Source organism: Cibotium barometz, chromosome 22 (assembly GCF_041138505.1).
Source record: "Cibotium barometz isolate CiBa-2024 chromosome 22, ASM4113850v1, whole genome shotgun sequence".
Lineage (NCBI taxonomy): Eukaryota > Viridiplantae > Streptophyta > Polypodiopsida > Cyatheales > Cibotiaceae > Cibotium > Cibotium barometz.
In genome coordinates this window covers 28,123,026-28,141,740 of record NC_141067.1, presented here as the reverse complement: position 1 = coordinate 28,141,740, position 18,715 = coordinate 28,123,026, and the positions used below count along the sequence as shown (strand labels likewise).

General features: G+C 43.6%; 1 protein-coding gene across 1 annotated transcript; it reads right to left on the bottom strand.

Annotated features, from left to right (window-relative positions):
• Positions 1–8,234: 8,234 nt before the first annotated feature.
• On the bottom strand, positions 8,235–10,969 carry LOC147626497 (uncharacterized). The gene has a single exon (XM_086816568.1). It carries the CDS (start codon positions 9,072–9,074, stop codon positions 8,256–8,258), a length of 819 nt encoding a protein of 272 aa, XP_086672694.1. The 5' UTR covers positions 9,075–10,969; the 3' UTR covers positions 8,235–8,255.
• Positions 10,970–18,715: the final 7,746 nt, after the last annotated feature.

The following is an 18,715-nucleotide window of genomic DNA, read 5'->3' as shown; positions in this document are numbered from 1 at the left end:
TACGCATGAATCTTTTCATACCAAGCTCGTGGAGCTTGCTTTAATCCATACAATGCCTTCTTCAACCTGCACACTTTGTTTTCCTGCCCTTTTTGAACGAAACCACGAGGCTGCATAACATACACCTCCTCATGCAAATCACCATTAAAAAACGCAGTCAAAAAACACGCAAGTGACCAATAGATGGCTTTCTGCTATGCCAAGCCTCATATGGAGTGATAGACTACAAAGCCTTAGTAGGACACCTGTTTAAGATGTATGCTGCATATATAACAGCTTCAAGCCAAAATGCATGCGGCAATTGTTGGCTCTTAACCATACATCGTGTCATTTCCATAACAGCTCTGTTCTTTCTTTCAGCAACACCGTTTTGCTGCGGTGTATATGGCACTGTAAACTGGTGTTTTATCCCACGATCAGCCAGAAATGCATCAAACTCTTTAGACATGTACTCCCCCCCTCGATCAGAACGGAGGGTGCCCACAGTACAACCAGATACATTGAAGCACAAAAACACTTCGGACTTTGCCTTCATAAGATATATCCATGCATGCCTGGAGTAATCATCAATGAAAGTCACGAAGTACAAATGTTTCCCAAATGATGGAGTTTACATTGGACCACATACATCACTGTGTATCAACTCCAATCTTCGAGTAGCCCACACAGAACCATCCTTTGGAAACGCAGAACGCTGCATTTTGCCCAAAATACAGCCGGTGCCTCAAGAACAGGCAACGAAGCAACCATATCAGATTTCTGCAAACGCAGCAAACTGGCAAAATTCAGATGACCAAAACGAGCATGCCACAGCTTTGCATCTGAAACTGCCTGTGAATCAGAACTGCATTTGCTGAATCTTCCACACACTTGTCATAGATGTTGAGCCTATACAGCCCACGAAACAAGGTGCCAGATGCAATAATTGTATCACCAGAAGTCAAATCATGAATAGTACATCTATCATCCACAAATTTGACTATATATCCAAGTTTAGCAAGTGCTGACACAGATAAAAGGAGGTTTTTTCCCCCGTGCACTGTATATACGCCCATTAATTCTAAGGCTATCTTATCTTCCTACTTGCACGCCAAGTAATACAACTTCCTGCGTTGTGTGCTCTTGAGCTTCTTCTTCTTCTTCAAGCTTAGTGTATGCTTTTCTACAACCCTAACTCCAACAATTGATATCAGAGCAGGTATTGGCTCCCCGAGCAGCACCGCCAGCACCCTTCGGCTCATGTTCTCCGATTGAGGAGATATACCTTGAGCACTTACACGTACCTAAGCTCACTCAGCCTGTCCGTATAGGGCTTTTGTAACCTCAAAAATCCCATTTTTGACTGTTTCGGCCTCCGTTTCTGCAATTTCTGTTCTGCACAGGCATTTTCGTCATTTTCTGCAGAATTTTGATAGTGCAGGTTTCTGCAAAAACAAGCATACGTATACTACTGTGGACCGTGCTACATAGCACGTGTTGTATTCTGTTCAGTATTTGTTGTAACAGGTAGCTTTTACATCAGTTTCAGTCACCGGCCATGGTTGATAGTAGCAGTGATGTATTCCGCATGTTGTCTATTGATGACAAGTTGGATGGGGACAGCAATTACCCGCTGTGGGCAGATATGATGCAACATGTTTTGGTTGCAAAAGGGGTTTGGAACATTGTGCAGGGTTTAGATGTACGTCCAGGTTCTGTGGATGTAGGATCTGTTGTGGATGCTGGAGCTCATGGAAGCTCTGCAGAGCTGGCTCTTCTGTTGCAGGTTCACGCAGCACTACTGGTGCTGCTCTGCAACAGTTGTTTTACCCACTATTAAATATGCTCGTTGGGATGGTAAGGATGCGCAGGCTCATGCCTTGATAGCGCTTTCTGTCAAGAGGAATATCACCCCACACATTCGTTCAGCTAAAACAACAAAACAGGCTTGGGACATTCTAGCTGATCTGTATGCAGGGAGAAATGAGGCAAAAATCTTATATCTGTATAAGGAGCTAGAATCGAAGATTATGCAGGAGGACGATGATATGAATGTTTTTCTTGCTGAGATCAAAGATCTCAAAGAGCAATTCTGCAGGTGAGATGATCCCAGATCATTCTCTTGTGCAGACTATTCTTGATGCGTTACCTGAGTCATATCAGACTTTTGCTTCCACTTGGAGGCTTGTTACAGAGGAGAGACCTGATGCTGTCAAGAATGATTCACTTGTGAATAAACTTTTGCAGGAGGCTCAGTCTAGGCAAAACAAGGCTAGGCAGCATGTAGTCGATCATGCATTTATGGTTGCATAGCAGAGAAGAAGTGGCAAATCAGCCAATTCTAATGTTTCTTCTACTACTAGCAGGCGTATGACTACATCATCTTCTGCAGGTAACAGCAATAAGTCTGATGAGAAGATAGGTGACAAGGGCAAGAAAAAGACCAGGTGCAATTATTGTAAGGCAACTGATCATGTCATCAAAGATTACCCTAAGATAAAGGCTAAGGAAGCAAAGAAGAAAGAGTCAAATGCAGCCACCGTAGCGGATGCTTCTACAGGTTTTGATTCCGCTAATGTTGTGCAGGATACAGAATGGGCATTTAGCGTTCATTGCCAGTATGACCCATCTGTGCATGATGCATGTTTGGCAGTTTCTGTTAACTCTGATGAATGGTATTTTGACAGTGGTGCCACCAAGCACATTACCTCTTAGCGTGATTTGTTCACTTCTCTTGAGGCTGTCCCTAATGGGAATACTGTCACATGTGCCAACAATGCTTCTTATCCAGTTAAGGGTGTTGGTAAGATTGTTCTTACTGCTGCAAACGACAGCTCTTTCACACTTGCAGATACTTTGTATGTACCAGGGATAAAGAAGAAGCTTAAGAGCACACAACGCAGGAAGTTGTATTACTTGTTGGTGTGCAAGTAGGAAGATAAGATAGCCCTAGAATTAATGGGCGTATATACAGTGTACGGGGGAAAAAACCTCCTAGTGAGGGAAAAAGTGCCCCGACGGTCCTAAGTGTGTTCACACACATCACTACCTATGTATATCAACAAGCACACACACAATGAATAGGAATGTGTAGACTTAGTTGCTTAATGAGAATGGAGTCCTACATGTGTATTTATGAGAGAGGGAGAGAGAGGGAGAGAGTCCTGGTATTCAACATGCAAAACCCTATGTGTGTGTGTGTGTGTGTGTGGAGAGAGAGAGAGAGAGAGAGAGAGAGAGAGACAGAGAGAGAGAGGAGCACACCTTTCTTGGTTGAAGCTATTGCGTTCAGCAGTGCAGCAGGTCCTTGTGTTCTGTGTTTATTGCAAGCTTGGGCAAGGTGCGCGTAGAGGAGACGGGGGTAAGCTTTGAAAAATGTTTTTTTTTCTCAAATGGGGCACCACTTGAGGTGTGTTATATTAATGATTTAGTTTTGTGAACTGACATTTCCACACTTCAAATAATTTCAAGATTCCCATCTACCTTATATTTTAACTATCATAGTGGTGTCCCTCAAGTGCTATAACTTATGCTAAAAAAGCTCAAATAGTAAGCCACCTTATCTTGCTTTCACCCAATGATGCAGTTCTCACAGAAGGAGATAGGTGTGTTAGCTTTAGCCAAACCAAGAGCTAATTGGCAATGAAGTCTTGGCTTTGAGTGCATGGGAGGATGTATGACCAAGCCGATAGTGCGAGAGGAGGGTCTAAGATTGAGGTGAAGTATTAGGAGAGGTGACCATAATTACCTGGGCTGGCTAGGAGGTACCAATGGGGTATAAGAGAATGGATTTGGAGCAAGAATGAGTGAATGATGTGCTCAAGGAATTTAGTGCTCATGTGATGAGCTTGAGCCCGATGAGTGGGCCTATGGCCATTAGGTATGTAGGGTGTATTATGCTAAGTATTAGGAGGGTAATGCATATAGGAAGAGGAGCTAAGGAGAGGAGGAGTAGGGTTATTACTTGCGACAATCCTTCTCGTGATGCCCAAAGCGATTGCAGTAAGAGCAGTGAATATTCTTGAAGTTGTTGTTTTGGTAGCGATGTTGCCCAGGAGGGTGACCATGAGAGTGGCCATGAGAGTGACCGGGCTTGCGATGGGAATGGTTGTGCTTGCCATCTTTCCATGATGATGTTTTGGCTTCCCTGGGGCTTTCATCGTAGTAGTGATGAGAGCGGTGGACTTTTGTGAAAGTGACGCTTTTTTCGGGAGATGGCGGCGCTTTCTCTTGTAAAGCGGCGCTTTTTTTTCTTCTTCTTCTTGGAGATGACGGTGCTTTTCATGTAAGCGATGCTTTTTTTTGCGTAAAGATGGCGACCCATTTTTCTTACGCACATGCAGCATGCACCATGTGAGTGGATGGCTTAAGCTTTGCTCGCGAAGAGCTTCAAGTCTTGTTGGATTTTGGCGAAGAGGTTTTGAAGTTGAAGGTTGGTTGTAGTGACTTGAGTGGTTATGAATGCTCGCCACATGATGCAGGTACCACGGCCAGCAAGAGCATAGCATAGAGTGTCGCGGGGACTACCAGCCCGAAGATCAACACCTCAAGAAGAGCTTGCCAAGTGTCGAGAAACTTGGCAGTAGCTTGCCCTTCACTCATGTTTGAGTTTACAAGTCTCTTGATCAGGGAGACTTGATAGATGAGATCGGTGTGCTCATAGCTTTGCACAAAGAAAGCCCAAATGGCTTGAGCCGTGTGAAGGTTGCGGACCATGTGTACTTGACGATCCGCACAATGATCGATGATTTCGGTTTGTGCATTGATATCCTTCATCTTCCAAGCTTTGAGCGCCTCGGCATAGTTGCCTTGTGGTGCTTTGCCTTCCAGAGAAGCGGGTTGCGCTTCAAGTACGCCGGAGACTATGTCCCCCCATAGTTGGAGTTGCTTGAGATAGAGCTCCATGCGGAGCTTCCAAACTTGGTAATTAGTAGCGTTTAGTTTATCTATTATATATCTAGGCTTACAGGTGCATGCATAGTGTGTATCTCCCTCATAAGAAGTGACCTCTATGTGATGAGCTTGAGCCCGATGATTGGGCCTATGGCCATTAGGTATGTAGGGTGTATTATGCTGAGTATTAGGAGGGCAATGCATATAGGAAGAGGAGCTAAGGAGAAGAGGAGTAGGGTTATTACTTGCGGCAATACTTCTCGTGATGCCCAAAGCGATTGCAGTAAAATATTCTTGAAGTTGTTGTTTTGGTGGCGATGTTGCCCAGGAGGGTGGCCATGAGAGTGGCCGGGCTTGCCATGGGAATGGTTGTGCTTGCCACCTTTTCCATGATGATGTTTTGGCTTCCCTGGGGCTTTCATCGTAGTAGTGATGAGAGCGGTGGACTTTTGCGAGCTTAAGCTTTGCTCGCGAAGAGCTTCAAGTCTTGTTGGATTTTGGTGACGAGGTTATGAAGTTGAAGGTTGGTTGTAGTGACTTGAGTGGTTATGAATGCTCGCCACGACGTGGGTACCACGGCCAGCAAGAGCATAGCTTAGAGTGTCTCGGGGACTGGAGCCCGAAGATCAACACCTCATCAAGAAGAGCTTGCCAAGTGTCGAGAAACTTGGCAGTAGCTTGCCCTTCACTCATGTTTGAGTTTACAAGTCTCTTGATCAGGGAGACTTGATAGATGAGATCGGTGTGCTCATAGCTTTGCGCAAAGAAAGCCCAAATGGCTTGAGCCGTGTGAAGGTTGCGGACCATTTGTACTTGACGATCCACACAATGACCGATGATTTCGGTTTGTGCATTGATATCCTTCATCTTCCAAGCTTTGAGCGCCTCGGCACAGTTGCCTTGTGGTGCTTTGCCTTCCAGAGAAGCGGGTTGCGCTTCAAGTACGCGCTTCAAGTACGCCGGAGACTATGTCCCATAGTTAGAGTTGCTTGAGATAGAGCTCCATGCGGAGCTTCCAAACTTGGTAATTAGAAGCGCTTAGTTTATCTATTATATATCTAGGCTTACAGGTGGTAGATAATGAAAAAGAAGATGCTTGGTCACAGCCATAGTGATTAGTTCTGAGAAAGCTCTTAACTAAGTAGTGCTTAATGCTAGCCCAAGTACTTAATGTTGATTATCCTCTATGATACCATGAGAGAAATGAGAATCACTGAAATAACCTAATCACTTAATTAAGAGATAGCGTGATAGAGAGAGCACACACACAATGAATAGGAATGTGCAGACTTAATTGCTTAATGAGAATGGAGTCCTACATGTGTATTTAAACAAGAGGAGGTAGGTGTCAATCCCTTTGATAATGGGATTGATTGATTCATTAGGGGAATTGAACATTACATTTTACCACTATTTTACCCCATTACATTTAACACTAATATAGCCAAGATTAAAAGAGAGAGAGAGCACATGTGTGTGGCCCCTTCTTATTATACGTCGTTAAAATGCAACGCACTCGTGAGCAAGCTGCACATCATTTTGGTGGCGGAGGATATGCACAAGATGGCGGAGGTGACCGCTTGCATGATGCAGGGTGAGGGCAAATATATCCCCTGCTCCATTATATATATAGTCACCAGAAACGAAACAGGAAACAGCTATCCAGAAACGATGGGGAAACGGCAATGGAAACGCGTATACGTAGCTGGTGCGGTTCAGAGGCCTGAAATTCACAAGACATTTTGGACATTTTCCCAGCTTGTGCCAGCTCCTTTCCCCTTGTTTTCCCCTAATAGTGCTCTACATCATGAGATTCTGCAGACACCGCATACCTAGCTAGCTAGGGCAGGGGACCCGGCCAGGCGCCCCTCCATTGGGCGGCGATCCCCCGCCGCATCTTGCTAGGCAGTGCCTCCCGGCCTGCAGAATAGGCTCATGATGTTAATGTCGTGAGTGGGATTTTGTCTAAAATCTTTGCAAGGCTGCTGGTTATGGCAAGATTTTGAGATTATAGGCTAGGGAGCAGTATTGCCCCCGTCAGGGAGGCATTCTACATAAGCTCTGAGGGGCACGGCTCAAAAATAATTAGTGCTCAAACGCTTGTTAATGTGCGACGTTGCTGTGGCCCGCCCGGCTCTATGCAGGTGCGCTGAAAGAACCTGACATCTGATGTTTTGACAAGACATTTTACCATGTGGAAAAAGGGGTTCTTTCCCTTATAAGTTTATCCCTGCAGATAGTGTTCATGTTCAACATCATGAGCTTCTGCATACCTAGGTGTAGCTGGGGGGCCCCTCCGATCCCTCCCAGGCCGGTCGGCGATCCCCTGCCCCCCACCGCACCTAGCTAGGTACGCGGTGCCGTTTCTGCAGAAGCTCATGATGTTCATGAGCACTATCAAGCTGGAAAAGAACCCCTTTTCCCACATGGGGAAATGCCAGAAACAATATTGTACTGGTCTGTGGTGATGCTCCATTCGATATGTGCAGGTGCTGGTGCGTGGTTCGCAGAGACGCTTAATATATAGTGCAAGTTAGATGTATGTATGGACTGGAGTGTATTGCTCACACTATCAAGAAGTTTAGAACATTTTCTCTTGTGGGAAAACGGCGCAGCTTTCCCTTAGTTTTCCCCTATAGTATTCAACATCATGAGCTTTTGGAGAGCACTAGGCACCGCATAATTAGCTTTTGGAGAGCACTAGGGACCGCATAATTAGCTAGGTACGCCGGGTGGGGGCAGGGGGCTGCCGGCAAAGTGGCAATTTGTCTAAAACTCACTGAAGCTCATGATGTTGGCGTAATCAGCAAAGTGGGAATTCTGGATGATGGTGACCGTGCTTACTTCTTCCTCAAATCGTGAATCCGCAAAGTGGGAATTATGGTTGATGGGTGGTGACCGTAGCACACTTGCGTGCACATGAAACAGTATATCATGCCCAACAAGTCTACATCCTGCTGCTATTATATACCAAGGATCTTAAAAATTTGGCAAACTGCAGTTTGAAACTGAGCTCAACATGATCAAGTACTCTGTGTGTGTGTGTGTGTGTGTGTGTGTGTGTAGGTATGTATGCGTGCATGTGCAAACATGCATGCATTCCGGTACACGAGCGCACTGCAACATTTTCAAGAAAATATTGAACGAATTGCACCTTCAAAATTTCACGAGTTGAACCACGACGACGTCACGAAAGTAGGGCAAATTGCTTCAGCAACAATAGCATTCAATTGGTAATACATGGAATTAGGCATGACCGGTGCCCTTCATTGATATTCAAACTATTTATTAGGACTCATCATAAATGTATGAGTGCTGGACAGATTACCCAAGCTTGAGTTTGTGTGAAGTCCGGCAGATCGCCCGTGCCGTAGATCATGATTTTAAGTAGCTCGCAGCAGCTTGCGCCCGGGCGTTGTAACTGTAGAAGCAGGGCCGGGGGCTGGGCTCGTGTTGGCGGGCTGATAAGAGGAGCCACTCGTACTGTCGGAGTCAGAGGGGACAGGGGACGCGGTCGGCGCTGGCGGGCTCATGCTGGCCGGCTGATCATGAGCGGTGGCCGAGCTGGAGCTGCTATCAGAGGCAGGACTAGGACTGCTCGAGCTAGCCCCCGAATCAGACGAGGTGAGTGGTGCGGGTGCACTTGATGGAGAGTCCACAGGGGCGGTGGCGGGCCCATTGTCCTCCACTGAGAGCGGGGAGAACGAAATACGTGTTGTGGCATAACCATCGGCACTGAACAGCATGCATCTGGGCGGTGCATAGCCTACGCCGGTCATATTAAGGGGCATGAGGCACTTGATGTCGAGGGTGGCAGTAGCATCATTGTTGTCCACGGCTGAAGCAAGCGGCAATGACACGCTCCAAAGGGGTGGTACTGAGAATCCCTGCACCTCCAGACGGCAAGAGTAATCGAGGGAGGGCAAGCGGAGCTGGACGAGAGTCTGGGCTTTCGATTGCGCGACAGCCCAGATGGAGCCGTCAGGTGCAGAGGTGTCAGCGCCCAACACAGGCCCAAATGCGAGGTCACCTTGTGGGGAGGCACACCACAGCTTGTTGTCCGAGGCATAATCCCCTACATGGTTCTCCACCTCCATGGTCCATTCTGCTACCGCCGCCCGGCTAGTACTGGCGTTCGCACTGGCCAGAAGGAGTAGGAGGAGCAGGAAAAGGCGCTGCAACGAAGTATTCTGTATCATCATCTCTTTCTCTCTTAACTCGCTAGCTTCTTTGATATTGCTGTACTACTTGATCAACCTTATATAGCGCCATTGAAAAGCAGAAAACCACGCACCTGCTTTTGCTTTTCTGAAAAGCCACATATGCTTTCCTACACCTACGTTTTCTAGAAAGCACGCTGTAGAAATGGGAAAAAAAAACAATTTTAGTAAAAACGGGAAATTATACTCTATAGGGGTACTGGGGGGTGAGTTAGCAAAAAATGTAGATTTACCCCAGCCGGCCTAAGGAAGTGGTCCATAGAATCTTTCGAGATCCTTTTGGAATCTTGCATATGAGATCCTTTTGGAATCTTGCATATAATATCTGTACCCCTCTCTCTTTCTATCTTATCTCTCTCTTTAAGCGACTAGAATAGTCACTCCTCTCTCTCTCTCTCTCTCTCCATCAACTTGGAATCTCTCTCTTCGCTTTTGTGTGTCATGCTTCCTTCTCCTTGCACTTACGAACTCTAGTTTTACATAATGCAAAAGGTTTCTAATTAGTACCAAAATGTTGTATGTTTTTGGAGCATTGATAGCTTTCTTCAAGGAGAAAGTAGATTAGGGGACGTGTACTTTATTATACCCCGAGTCTGATGAGGCAAGGTTGGGCTTGATGAGGTTGCGACCATGAGGTGGCTTCTTTATATTCAGTACAAGGGATACAATCCTGTGTGTTGTCTGTCTTCTTTTATGTAGCTCTTGATTGCTAAAGGATGTTGGGTAAGCTCTTGCAGGGGTCATTGTGTTCGATTCCAACATCTACAAAGGGCAACCGGGGGGGGGGGGGGGGGGAGAAGTGAAATGAAATGTTATATTAACGTCTTCAAAAGGCCATAATGACCTATGAGACCAAAAGTTACATCATGGTGGATCTGATACAATGTCTGGATAAAAAAACCCAGAAAAATGAAAAATAAAGATGATACTTCTGGCACCTAGAAAATGAAACTGGAACTGGAAGGTACACTATGGAGGTACCTCCATCTCATAATAGGTGCCGCATCGGACACTGGCGGATCTCCTCAATATCCTCTGTGGTCAGCATAACAATGGGCAAAAGGCTTTGTTTGACAAGCTATACAATTTGGCAAATTCCAACTGCCGAAGTTTGCTCTTGATGATGCTTCGATATAGAATGAGCTTTTTCTTAGATTTGCTTTAAGTAGTGGTTACTTATTCTTGAATTGCTCATATTTTATTTGCCTTATGCGCCATTTGTTTTACTATCTGCTGCTCATCTCCTCATGTTGTATTATGGACGTGCACTTCAATCAGAAGACATGTTTTTTCAATCATTCAGGAGGAGAACCTAGAGATGTTTCTAATATCATGATTTTATTTACTGCATAGTGTTGCCCTTCATCCGTGAATCAATTTTCAAGCTTCTTTGACAAGCATATGGTAGTAAGAAAGAGAAACCACTTCACTCCTTCACCACTGCACAATCTTAATGAAAGGGTTGGTTTGTAAGCTTAAGGATGGTAGTAGTCATGTATGATGATACTTTGTTTGTACTTTCAATGACATAAGATAATACAATCTCCTTTTGTTTTTCAAAAAAAAAAGAGAAACCACGGATGTACCATAGGTGTATGTAAAGTAGGATATCAAATTGAGAGCTAAAGCTCTTGATATACTACATTTACATCCATCTTTATATGCTTGTGTGTGTGCCTAGGCTTTTTTAAGGTCTGGTAGATAAATATAGCTCATAAGCTCGGTGAGATGTTGAATAACGTCTTTTCTATTTGAGCTCACATGGGGTGAGTGTTCAATCTAGAAAGCAACGGTTCACATACCCAACATGGAGCTAGAAGGCCTCCATGCATCCTAAATGTTAGAGGGGAATGCTTCCTTTGTTGGGAGTACTAATGGCTTCTAACGCAAGGTCTATAGGGTGGGGGGCCTTGAAAATAGGCCACCTCTTGAGTTAGCTAGAAATGTATAGTTTTAAATACAAAAGATTTTAATTATACCTAAAAGTTACATATTTTTGGAGAATAGATAGCTTTTTTAGGAAAAAGTCAATTAGATTTTATAGCTTTTTTTAGCAGAATAGGCTAAGCCTTTGGAAGCTTGCTCTCTTGAAAATTGAAAAAGAAGCTAGCACAGAGGTCGACATGCCCATCTTCCTTGACCCTGTTGATAATGCTTGCCATGTTTTAAAATACATTGCCCTTGTCCAGCAAGGCCTTTTTGTTTGCTGCCATCCGATCCATGGACACTACCCTCTCTTGGGTCTGAAGCCCTTGCATGAAGCGCGGTAGCCTTCTCCTTGCAACTTCTAAAGTCACTGCAACCTTGAGGCTGCCATCGCAGATTTCAAGAAATCGCTTAAGATCACGCCATATAATCCCAAGGTTCTTGCCATGCTAGCTTTCTGCTATGAAAAGAATGAGTCATGCACAAATGTCGAGATGACATAGGAACCTGTACTGTCATTAGATCCCATGTTGGATGAGGCAAGGTCGTTCTTGATGAGGTTGCGGCCATGATGCAGGCTTCTTTTTATTCAGTACATAGCTCCTGATTGGTGCATGATGTTGGGGTGTAAGAGAAGTGAAGTTGTATGGTAAGCTCTTGCGGGTCTCCTCGTGTTCCAACACCTACAAGGGGGGGGGGGGGGAGGGGGCGGCGAGCTCTAGAGAATTTCATGACAATGGTTAAAATTGCTTTGTTTGATAAATCCAACTGTTGAAGTTTCCCATGATGATGCTTCAGTAAAGAATGAGCATTTTCTAAAGTTTTGTTTACATGGTGGATTTTATTGCCTTACGGGCCATTTGTTTTACTATTTTTTTGGTGCTCATCTAGTCTTGGGCTCTCAACGTTTTTGGCCGCATCAGTATGCTCGTCGTCGATAAGCGCGTTGGTACAGAAGCCAGTATAACCCAAATACTGACGGACATACTATCAAAATATACGGACAAAGAAATATATAGCAATGGTCATTGCACATAATACCGTCGGGTATACCGTGGTGTATACCAATGGGTATACCGACGGGTATACCAACGGGTATATTCCGGTGAAATATATCGACGAAAACATATATTGATGGTCATACTGATGTTTATAGGAAGGGTTTTACCGACATGCATGTATATCGTCAGGTATACCATGGCATATATCGATGGCTGTAGCACAATTTGTTTTTTCCTTTCGCTCTTTAGTTGAAAGTTTTTCATGATAGTCAATCCGCTTATGACCGGACTTTTATGGAGAGAGAAAAACTCACCAAAAACCCGTCAAAAACTCACCTCAAACCCTTGGAGATGGTACTAGGCCCTGGCATACACCACTGTGCGTTTCCATGACTCCGACGGGACTTTTACCAAAGGATTACTTCACCAATTTTGCCAAAACATCGCAGGGGAGCTATCTCTTGGCTTTGGCACATCAAACAAACCCAAATTGGCCATCTTGGCTTCATGATGCATAGGAAACATCCCCGGATTATTCCAACGCTCAGAGGTTGCAAGGATTGCACACAATCATAAAAAAAATTCATGCTGGTCCTCCCTTCCTTCACACTCTCACCATGGACGCATTTAAGATGGATTTCCATTCACCTAACGTATTTTTCCAATATCATTAGCATGGGAAACATCCCTAACCCCAAAGTCCCATTATAATTTGTTTTTTCTTAGTAAAGACTCACTGGCTTTTTCACACAGGGCAAAAAACACTTGTATTTTTATTGCATAACTACCACAGTGGTGTGTGGAGTGAAGTGGAGTTGGAGTCTTTGTAAAAAAGTTGACTGTATATGCCTTGCAAAAGTTTTTTTGAAAAACTTCTCCTTCCTCTGCGGTTACGTTGGAGCTTAACTATGGAATCTTGATATCATACCTAACAGCTAGGTTCAATCCAATTCTCCCTTTTTCATCAACAGAATTACGACATCCTACTTTCAAGTTCAATGATTTCTTTTTACATACAACATTAAAATCAATTCTTCAGGATTTTTAAACGCCAATCTATTTGACGTTCATATTTAGAAGTCGTGAAGCTCATGTCTTCTTTCTCTTTTTTTTTTCCTGCTAGAGTTATCCAAGGCTTGCCCTGCTCACCTTAACAATTCATTACCAGATCAAACATTACACCTTTTTTTCATCATCAGTTTCATCATCAGCTTTTATATTAAAGTAAACAAAAGATTTTCCCTTTTCTTTGATGACTTCAACAAGCAGGAAGATAGTGATTTACGACTTCTCTCAACTCCTAGTGGGCGTGGTCCTCTCGGTTAGTTGCCCACAATCAACAAATCACGAATCAACAAGCCAAAACATCACCTTTTGCGTTATTATACACATATGGCAGGACCAATCAATGCGGTAAGAACATAACCCCTACTTATCCATTGTCAACACGGCAAGTTTTCCCCATAGATCCTGCCATTCCGATGCGGCAAGGGTAGCTTGTACCATCGTGGCAAGGCCTCCCGTACATGCATCCTTTCCCTGTTATGGCATGAGCATCCCCTGCCCATAACCATAACTCTACGGTAGGAATGCCTCATGCACCTAACCATTACAATAGGGCAAGGATTTCACATGCACCTTACATTGACTCCAATACGACAAGAGTACCATCTAATCACTTTCAATACGACATGAGTACTGAGAATGGCTATTAACCGCTGACGGAGACCTCTACTTCATCGATGGCGGCTACCGCACTTCACTTATTACCTTTTCGGCCACCAGCGCTCGACATGACGGTTTTCACATAGATGTCGCATATTGTATTACTTTACGTGGTGATCATCGCTTGTCTATGAAAGGCGTACCACGGGATTGAAAGAGTTAGGGTTGCAACAACTATTGCCAGCTAGAAAGTCATGCCATTGAATACTTAAGTTTTGGCCGCCCAAAGTATGAACTCATGGCTAGAGTATAAAGGCCAATGTAACCCTAAAATGTATCATTCTCCAAAGTGCAATGCTAAGTAGTGCTCTTGCTCTCTACTCTAATCTCTTATTAATCTTTGCTTGTGTGCCTAATTAGAGCATTAGCTTGCTTGTTATGTATGCTTGAGCATGTGTGTGTGAGAGAGAGAGTGTGTGTGCGATTGAGCATTAACGCGTGCGTGAGCCGGCGAGCGAGGAGGTCGAGCATTACCCGCGAGTGCTTCTTCTTCATCACGGCAGCACGATCCCTCTACTCCAATGTATTCACAAGGTGAGTGACAACTCCTTGACCGCATGTGTGTTTTAGCTTAGCCATGGCATATTGGTTTGCATACTTGTAGCTTTTCGTAGCTCGTGTGCGGCGGTTTGACAATTCCCTACGACAAAACTACACATTTTTGGCGCCACTGCCGGGGAATAGTCTCTTCGCCAAGCTCCATTTGCGCCTTGAACGCATTTGGATAGAGGTAATTAGAGTAGGAAGGAAGAGAAAGAGTGGTGATTAGATTAGAAAACCCCCCAATTCCTTTGATTTTTGTCAAATCTTTATGTAATTTCATGTTTTTTGCATTCAATTTGTTTAATTCTTGCATGTTTTAAGTTCAATTTGTTGTTTGATTGCATTTAATTTCAGTAATTTCAAGTTTCAAGCATTCTTTTTCCATTTTGTAATTTTTCCCTCTTATGTTATTTTTCTTAATCACAAAAAATTAAGCTTCTTAATCACAATTTACAGAAATTGAGCACATAATCTTGTTCACCTTACGGAGAGGCATAGAAATGTATGTGTGTGTGCGCAATTTGCAAAGCGTGATGTAATTCCGGAAGTTTTTTCGAAGAGCAAATTAGTGCCGTTATGCTATCGAAATTTCTCAAATTTCTATGCAAGTGAATGTCACACAAGGCTAATTTCATAGGACTTGATTGTATACAATTCTGTGTGAAATTACGTTGAAATTTGCCATGCGTGTGTGCACTTAATTTTGGGAAATTTTAGTGCTAATTTTCTCTAATTACCCCAAATTCACTTGTGTATTTCATTAATTGGCGATGGCAATTTGCTTTGTGCACTAAGGCATTGTAATTCGAACTCGATTGTGCACGAAATTGGGCTAAAAAGTTTTGTGTGCGTGCAGATTGCTATGTGTGTGTAAGCGTACGTGTAACTGGCGAACTTTGGGCGCTAATTGCGATTTATTCTCGCATTTTACATGTGTGTGCATTCAATTGCCATTGAAATTTTGATTTAAGAAGTATGGCAAAGTGATTTCCATTTAAAATTGGGCAAAAATCGATCAAAAACACGCGTGTGTTCTTGAATTGTCCATAATGATGTTATGATTTACGTAAGAGTGTACACGGAATTTGGTCGAAATCGTGTGTGTGTGCGCACTTGAAGTAGGCGGCGTTGGGATGCAATGTGTACTTGATTTGGCTACATTTTGCATATGTTTTGTCGCATTTCGATCGCACACACAACACACGCTCATACTAATAACCCCGTTTCTCTAGTGTTCACGAAAAACCGGCCTTTAGTGTATTTTTCACCGATGAACTTCCAAAATCCCGCACATACCCCATTAAACCTACACACATATACACACTCACTCTATACACTCACACACATACACCCCCCCACACACCACATACACACTCACACACACACACACACACACACACACCCCACACAACACATACACACACCACATACACACACCCTATGCACTAACACACACACTCATACGCACACACCCTACGCACTAACACGTACACACATCACCTACCATACACACACACCCTACACACTCACACGCACACACCCTACCACAAAAGAAAAACAAACCCAAAAAGGAAAAAGAAAAAAAAAAGAAACAATAAGCATAAACAAAAAGAAAAGAAAAGAAACAAAGAAAAAACAAAACTGACAAAAACAAAACAAAACTAAAAAGGAAACCAACCAAACCAAAAACCAAAAAGTCAAAGCAAAAAAAAAAGGGAAGAAGAAGAAACCAAACTGACAACCCATGTCCCAAACAAAACAAAAAGAAAAAGAAAAGAAAAGAAAACAACAAATAAAAAAGAAGTTAACACCACATACCATATACTTACACACCACATACACTCACCCAATAACTTACACACCACATACTTACACACCACATATACTCACCCAATAACTTACACACACTCACACACCACACACAAATTTTTTTATTTAAAAATAAAAATAAAAAATACACACACCACACCATAACACACACACACCCCCTACTAAATATACACACACACCCACTCACACCACCCACACATACACACACTCACACTTCACACACTCACACCGACCCTACACATAGCCCCGTCTCCCAGACCTCTCTCTCTCTCTCTCTCTCTCTCTCTCTCTGGACCTACGTCCCACCTCCAAAGGACCCCATGAAACTTTATGCTTAAAGTCTAGGAAGGTTAGGCTCGGCTTGTTGCGCTGCCACTTGAGGGGCTCCTCAAATAATCCTTCCATAGATCGTGCGTGCCATTACCACTAGGAGTAGAGGTCTTTTGCCTCTTCTAGTCCTCCTTCTCTGTGTACACGAAACTCAATAGGGATTGCCGATCAATTGTTCAAGACATCATCCCGCTTTTTTTCCTCTCTCTAGTCTCTAGCGTGTGCTACGCACACACCCCCGGTCACCCATCACCTTGTCTCAAAATTTGAAGGGTTTCCACCTAATTAAGCAATAGGACACGACCAAGGGTTTCTCAAGCACTTATTCACAAACCTCAAAAATTGAGTGCCTCACACACGGCAATACATTTGGCCATTAAGGTCTCATTATTGAGGGTTAGGAGAACGGTCAAAGCGTGCCATAGGTCGCAAATTCAGTCAACAATAAAGACCAACTGACGACTCTCCAACTAGAAACTATATGTTGACCTCCCAAAAAATATTTTGAGCTGTTCGTGAGGAAAAGGGAAAGAAAAAATTCTAAAAAATACAAAAAAAAACAAAAAAAAACTCGAAAAAGCAAAAAAATTAAAAAGCACCCAAAAATTAAAAAAACTCTAAAAAGCAAAAAAATTAAAAAGCACCCAAAAATACCAAACAAATTCAAAAAAATTAAGCAAAAAATTGAGACCTAATTGGGCACCTTGAGAAGCCTAAAGAAGCCTGGAAAACTTAAGTTTTGGCCGCCCAAAGTATGAACTCATGGCTAGAGTATAAAGGCCAATGTAACCCTAAAATGTATCATTCTCCAAAGTGCAATGCTAAGTAGTGCTCTTGCTCTCTACTCTAATCTCTTATTAATCTTTGCTTGTGTGCCTAATTAGAGCATTAGCTTGCTTGTTATGTATGCTTGAGCATGTGTGTGAGAGAGAGAGAGTGTGTGTGCGATTGAGCATTGACGCGTGCGCGAGCCGGCGAGCGAGGAGGTCGAGCATTACCCACGAGTGCTTCTTCTTCATCACGGCAGGACGATCCCTCTACTCCAATGTATTCACAAGGTGAGTGACAACTCCTTGACTGCGTATGTGTTTGAGCTTAGCCATGGCATATTGGTTTGCATGCTTGTAGCTTTTCGTAGCTCATGTGCGACGGTTTGACAATTCCCTACGATAAAACTACACAATGGCACATAGAGAAAAAGAGCTGGAGCCTAATGGCTAGGCTCCCCCGGGAGTTACACCACCCACAACAAGGATTTCATTCACGACTACAGCATGCCGGATTAACGTATCATTACTTCAAGCAATACTTCACATATAGCAAATCAACCAACCTAAGATACTACTCCCTTACACTTCATCATAAGCCCACATCCATTCTGAAGATACTTCATAGCTTACCCTTTTTTTTTCCTTTAAAATATTTCACCAATTTCACATTCACATATTCCACTTCCCTCTTAACCCTCGATCAGTACTCTCATTGTCATCCTCATCATGCTTATTATCAAAATTGATTCATAGCAACCATTGATAGAGAAAAATAAAACCACTCACCGTACCCGCTTGAGGAGTAGGATCCAGCTCCAAAGCCCCAATGTAATCAATCTAGACTCCCCAAGCCTTTTGCTTTGAAGAGGTCGTCTTCAGAGATTGCCGGATTAGGGCTCAAGTTTGAGTATGAGGGAAAGAGAAAGAGGGAGTGAGCTATTAAGGAGAGGGAATCCCCCTTAGCACATACACACACACTTCTACTGGGGCAGCAATAGGACACACACACCTCCTCCTCACTGGCGTTGAGACAGAAAAAGGGCACCCACACTCGTCTCCGCACAGTGAGTCTCCCCCCCTCTGCTTTCTTACGTTCGGCTGAAAAACCTTGAGAGTAGCAGAGAAAAACGATTTCGTTTTTCCTTTCTCCCCCCCCCCTCCAAATTTTTCACCAAAGGCCAAGTGTCCCCTTAAAAAGGTCCGATATCTTCATCTAGATCCCAATAATAAAATTGATTAATTCTAACAAGTGACACCTAACCCCCTGAGGTGGGAGATCCCCAATTTTCCCATATGGAGAAATGAGTCATAGCCCAATCTTATCCTTATCCCATTGAGCTAAGTAACTCCCCAAATACCAGTCCAGGCATGAGCTTAGAGGACACCGAATTAATGAGAAGGGAGATCACTGCACTCATAGAGAAGGGAATTGTAGAAAAGAGTAGGAGCCCATGGGCTTGCAGGGCATTCTATGTCAATAACCATGCAGAGTAGATTA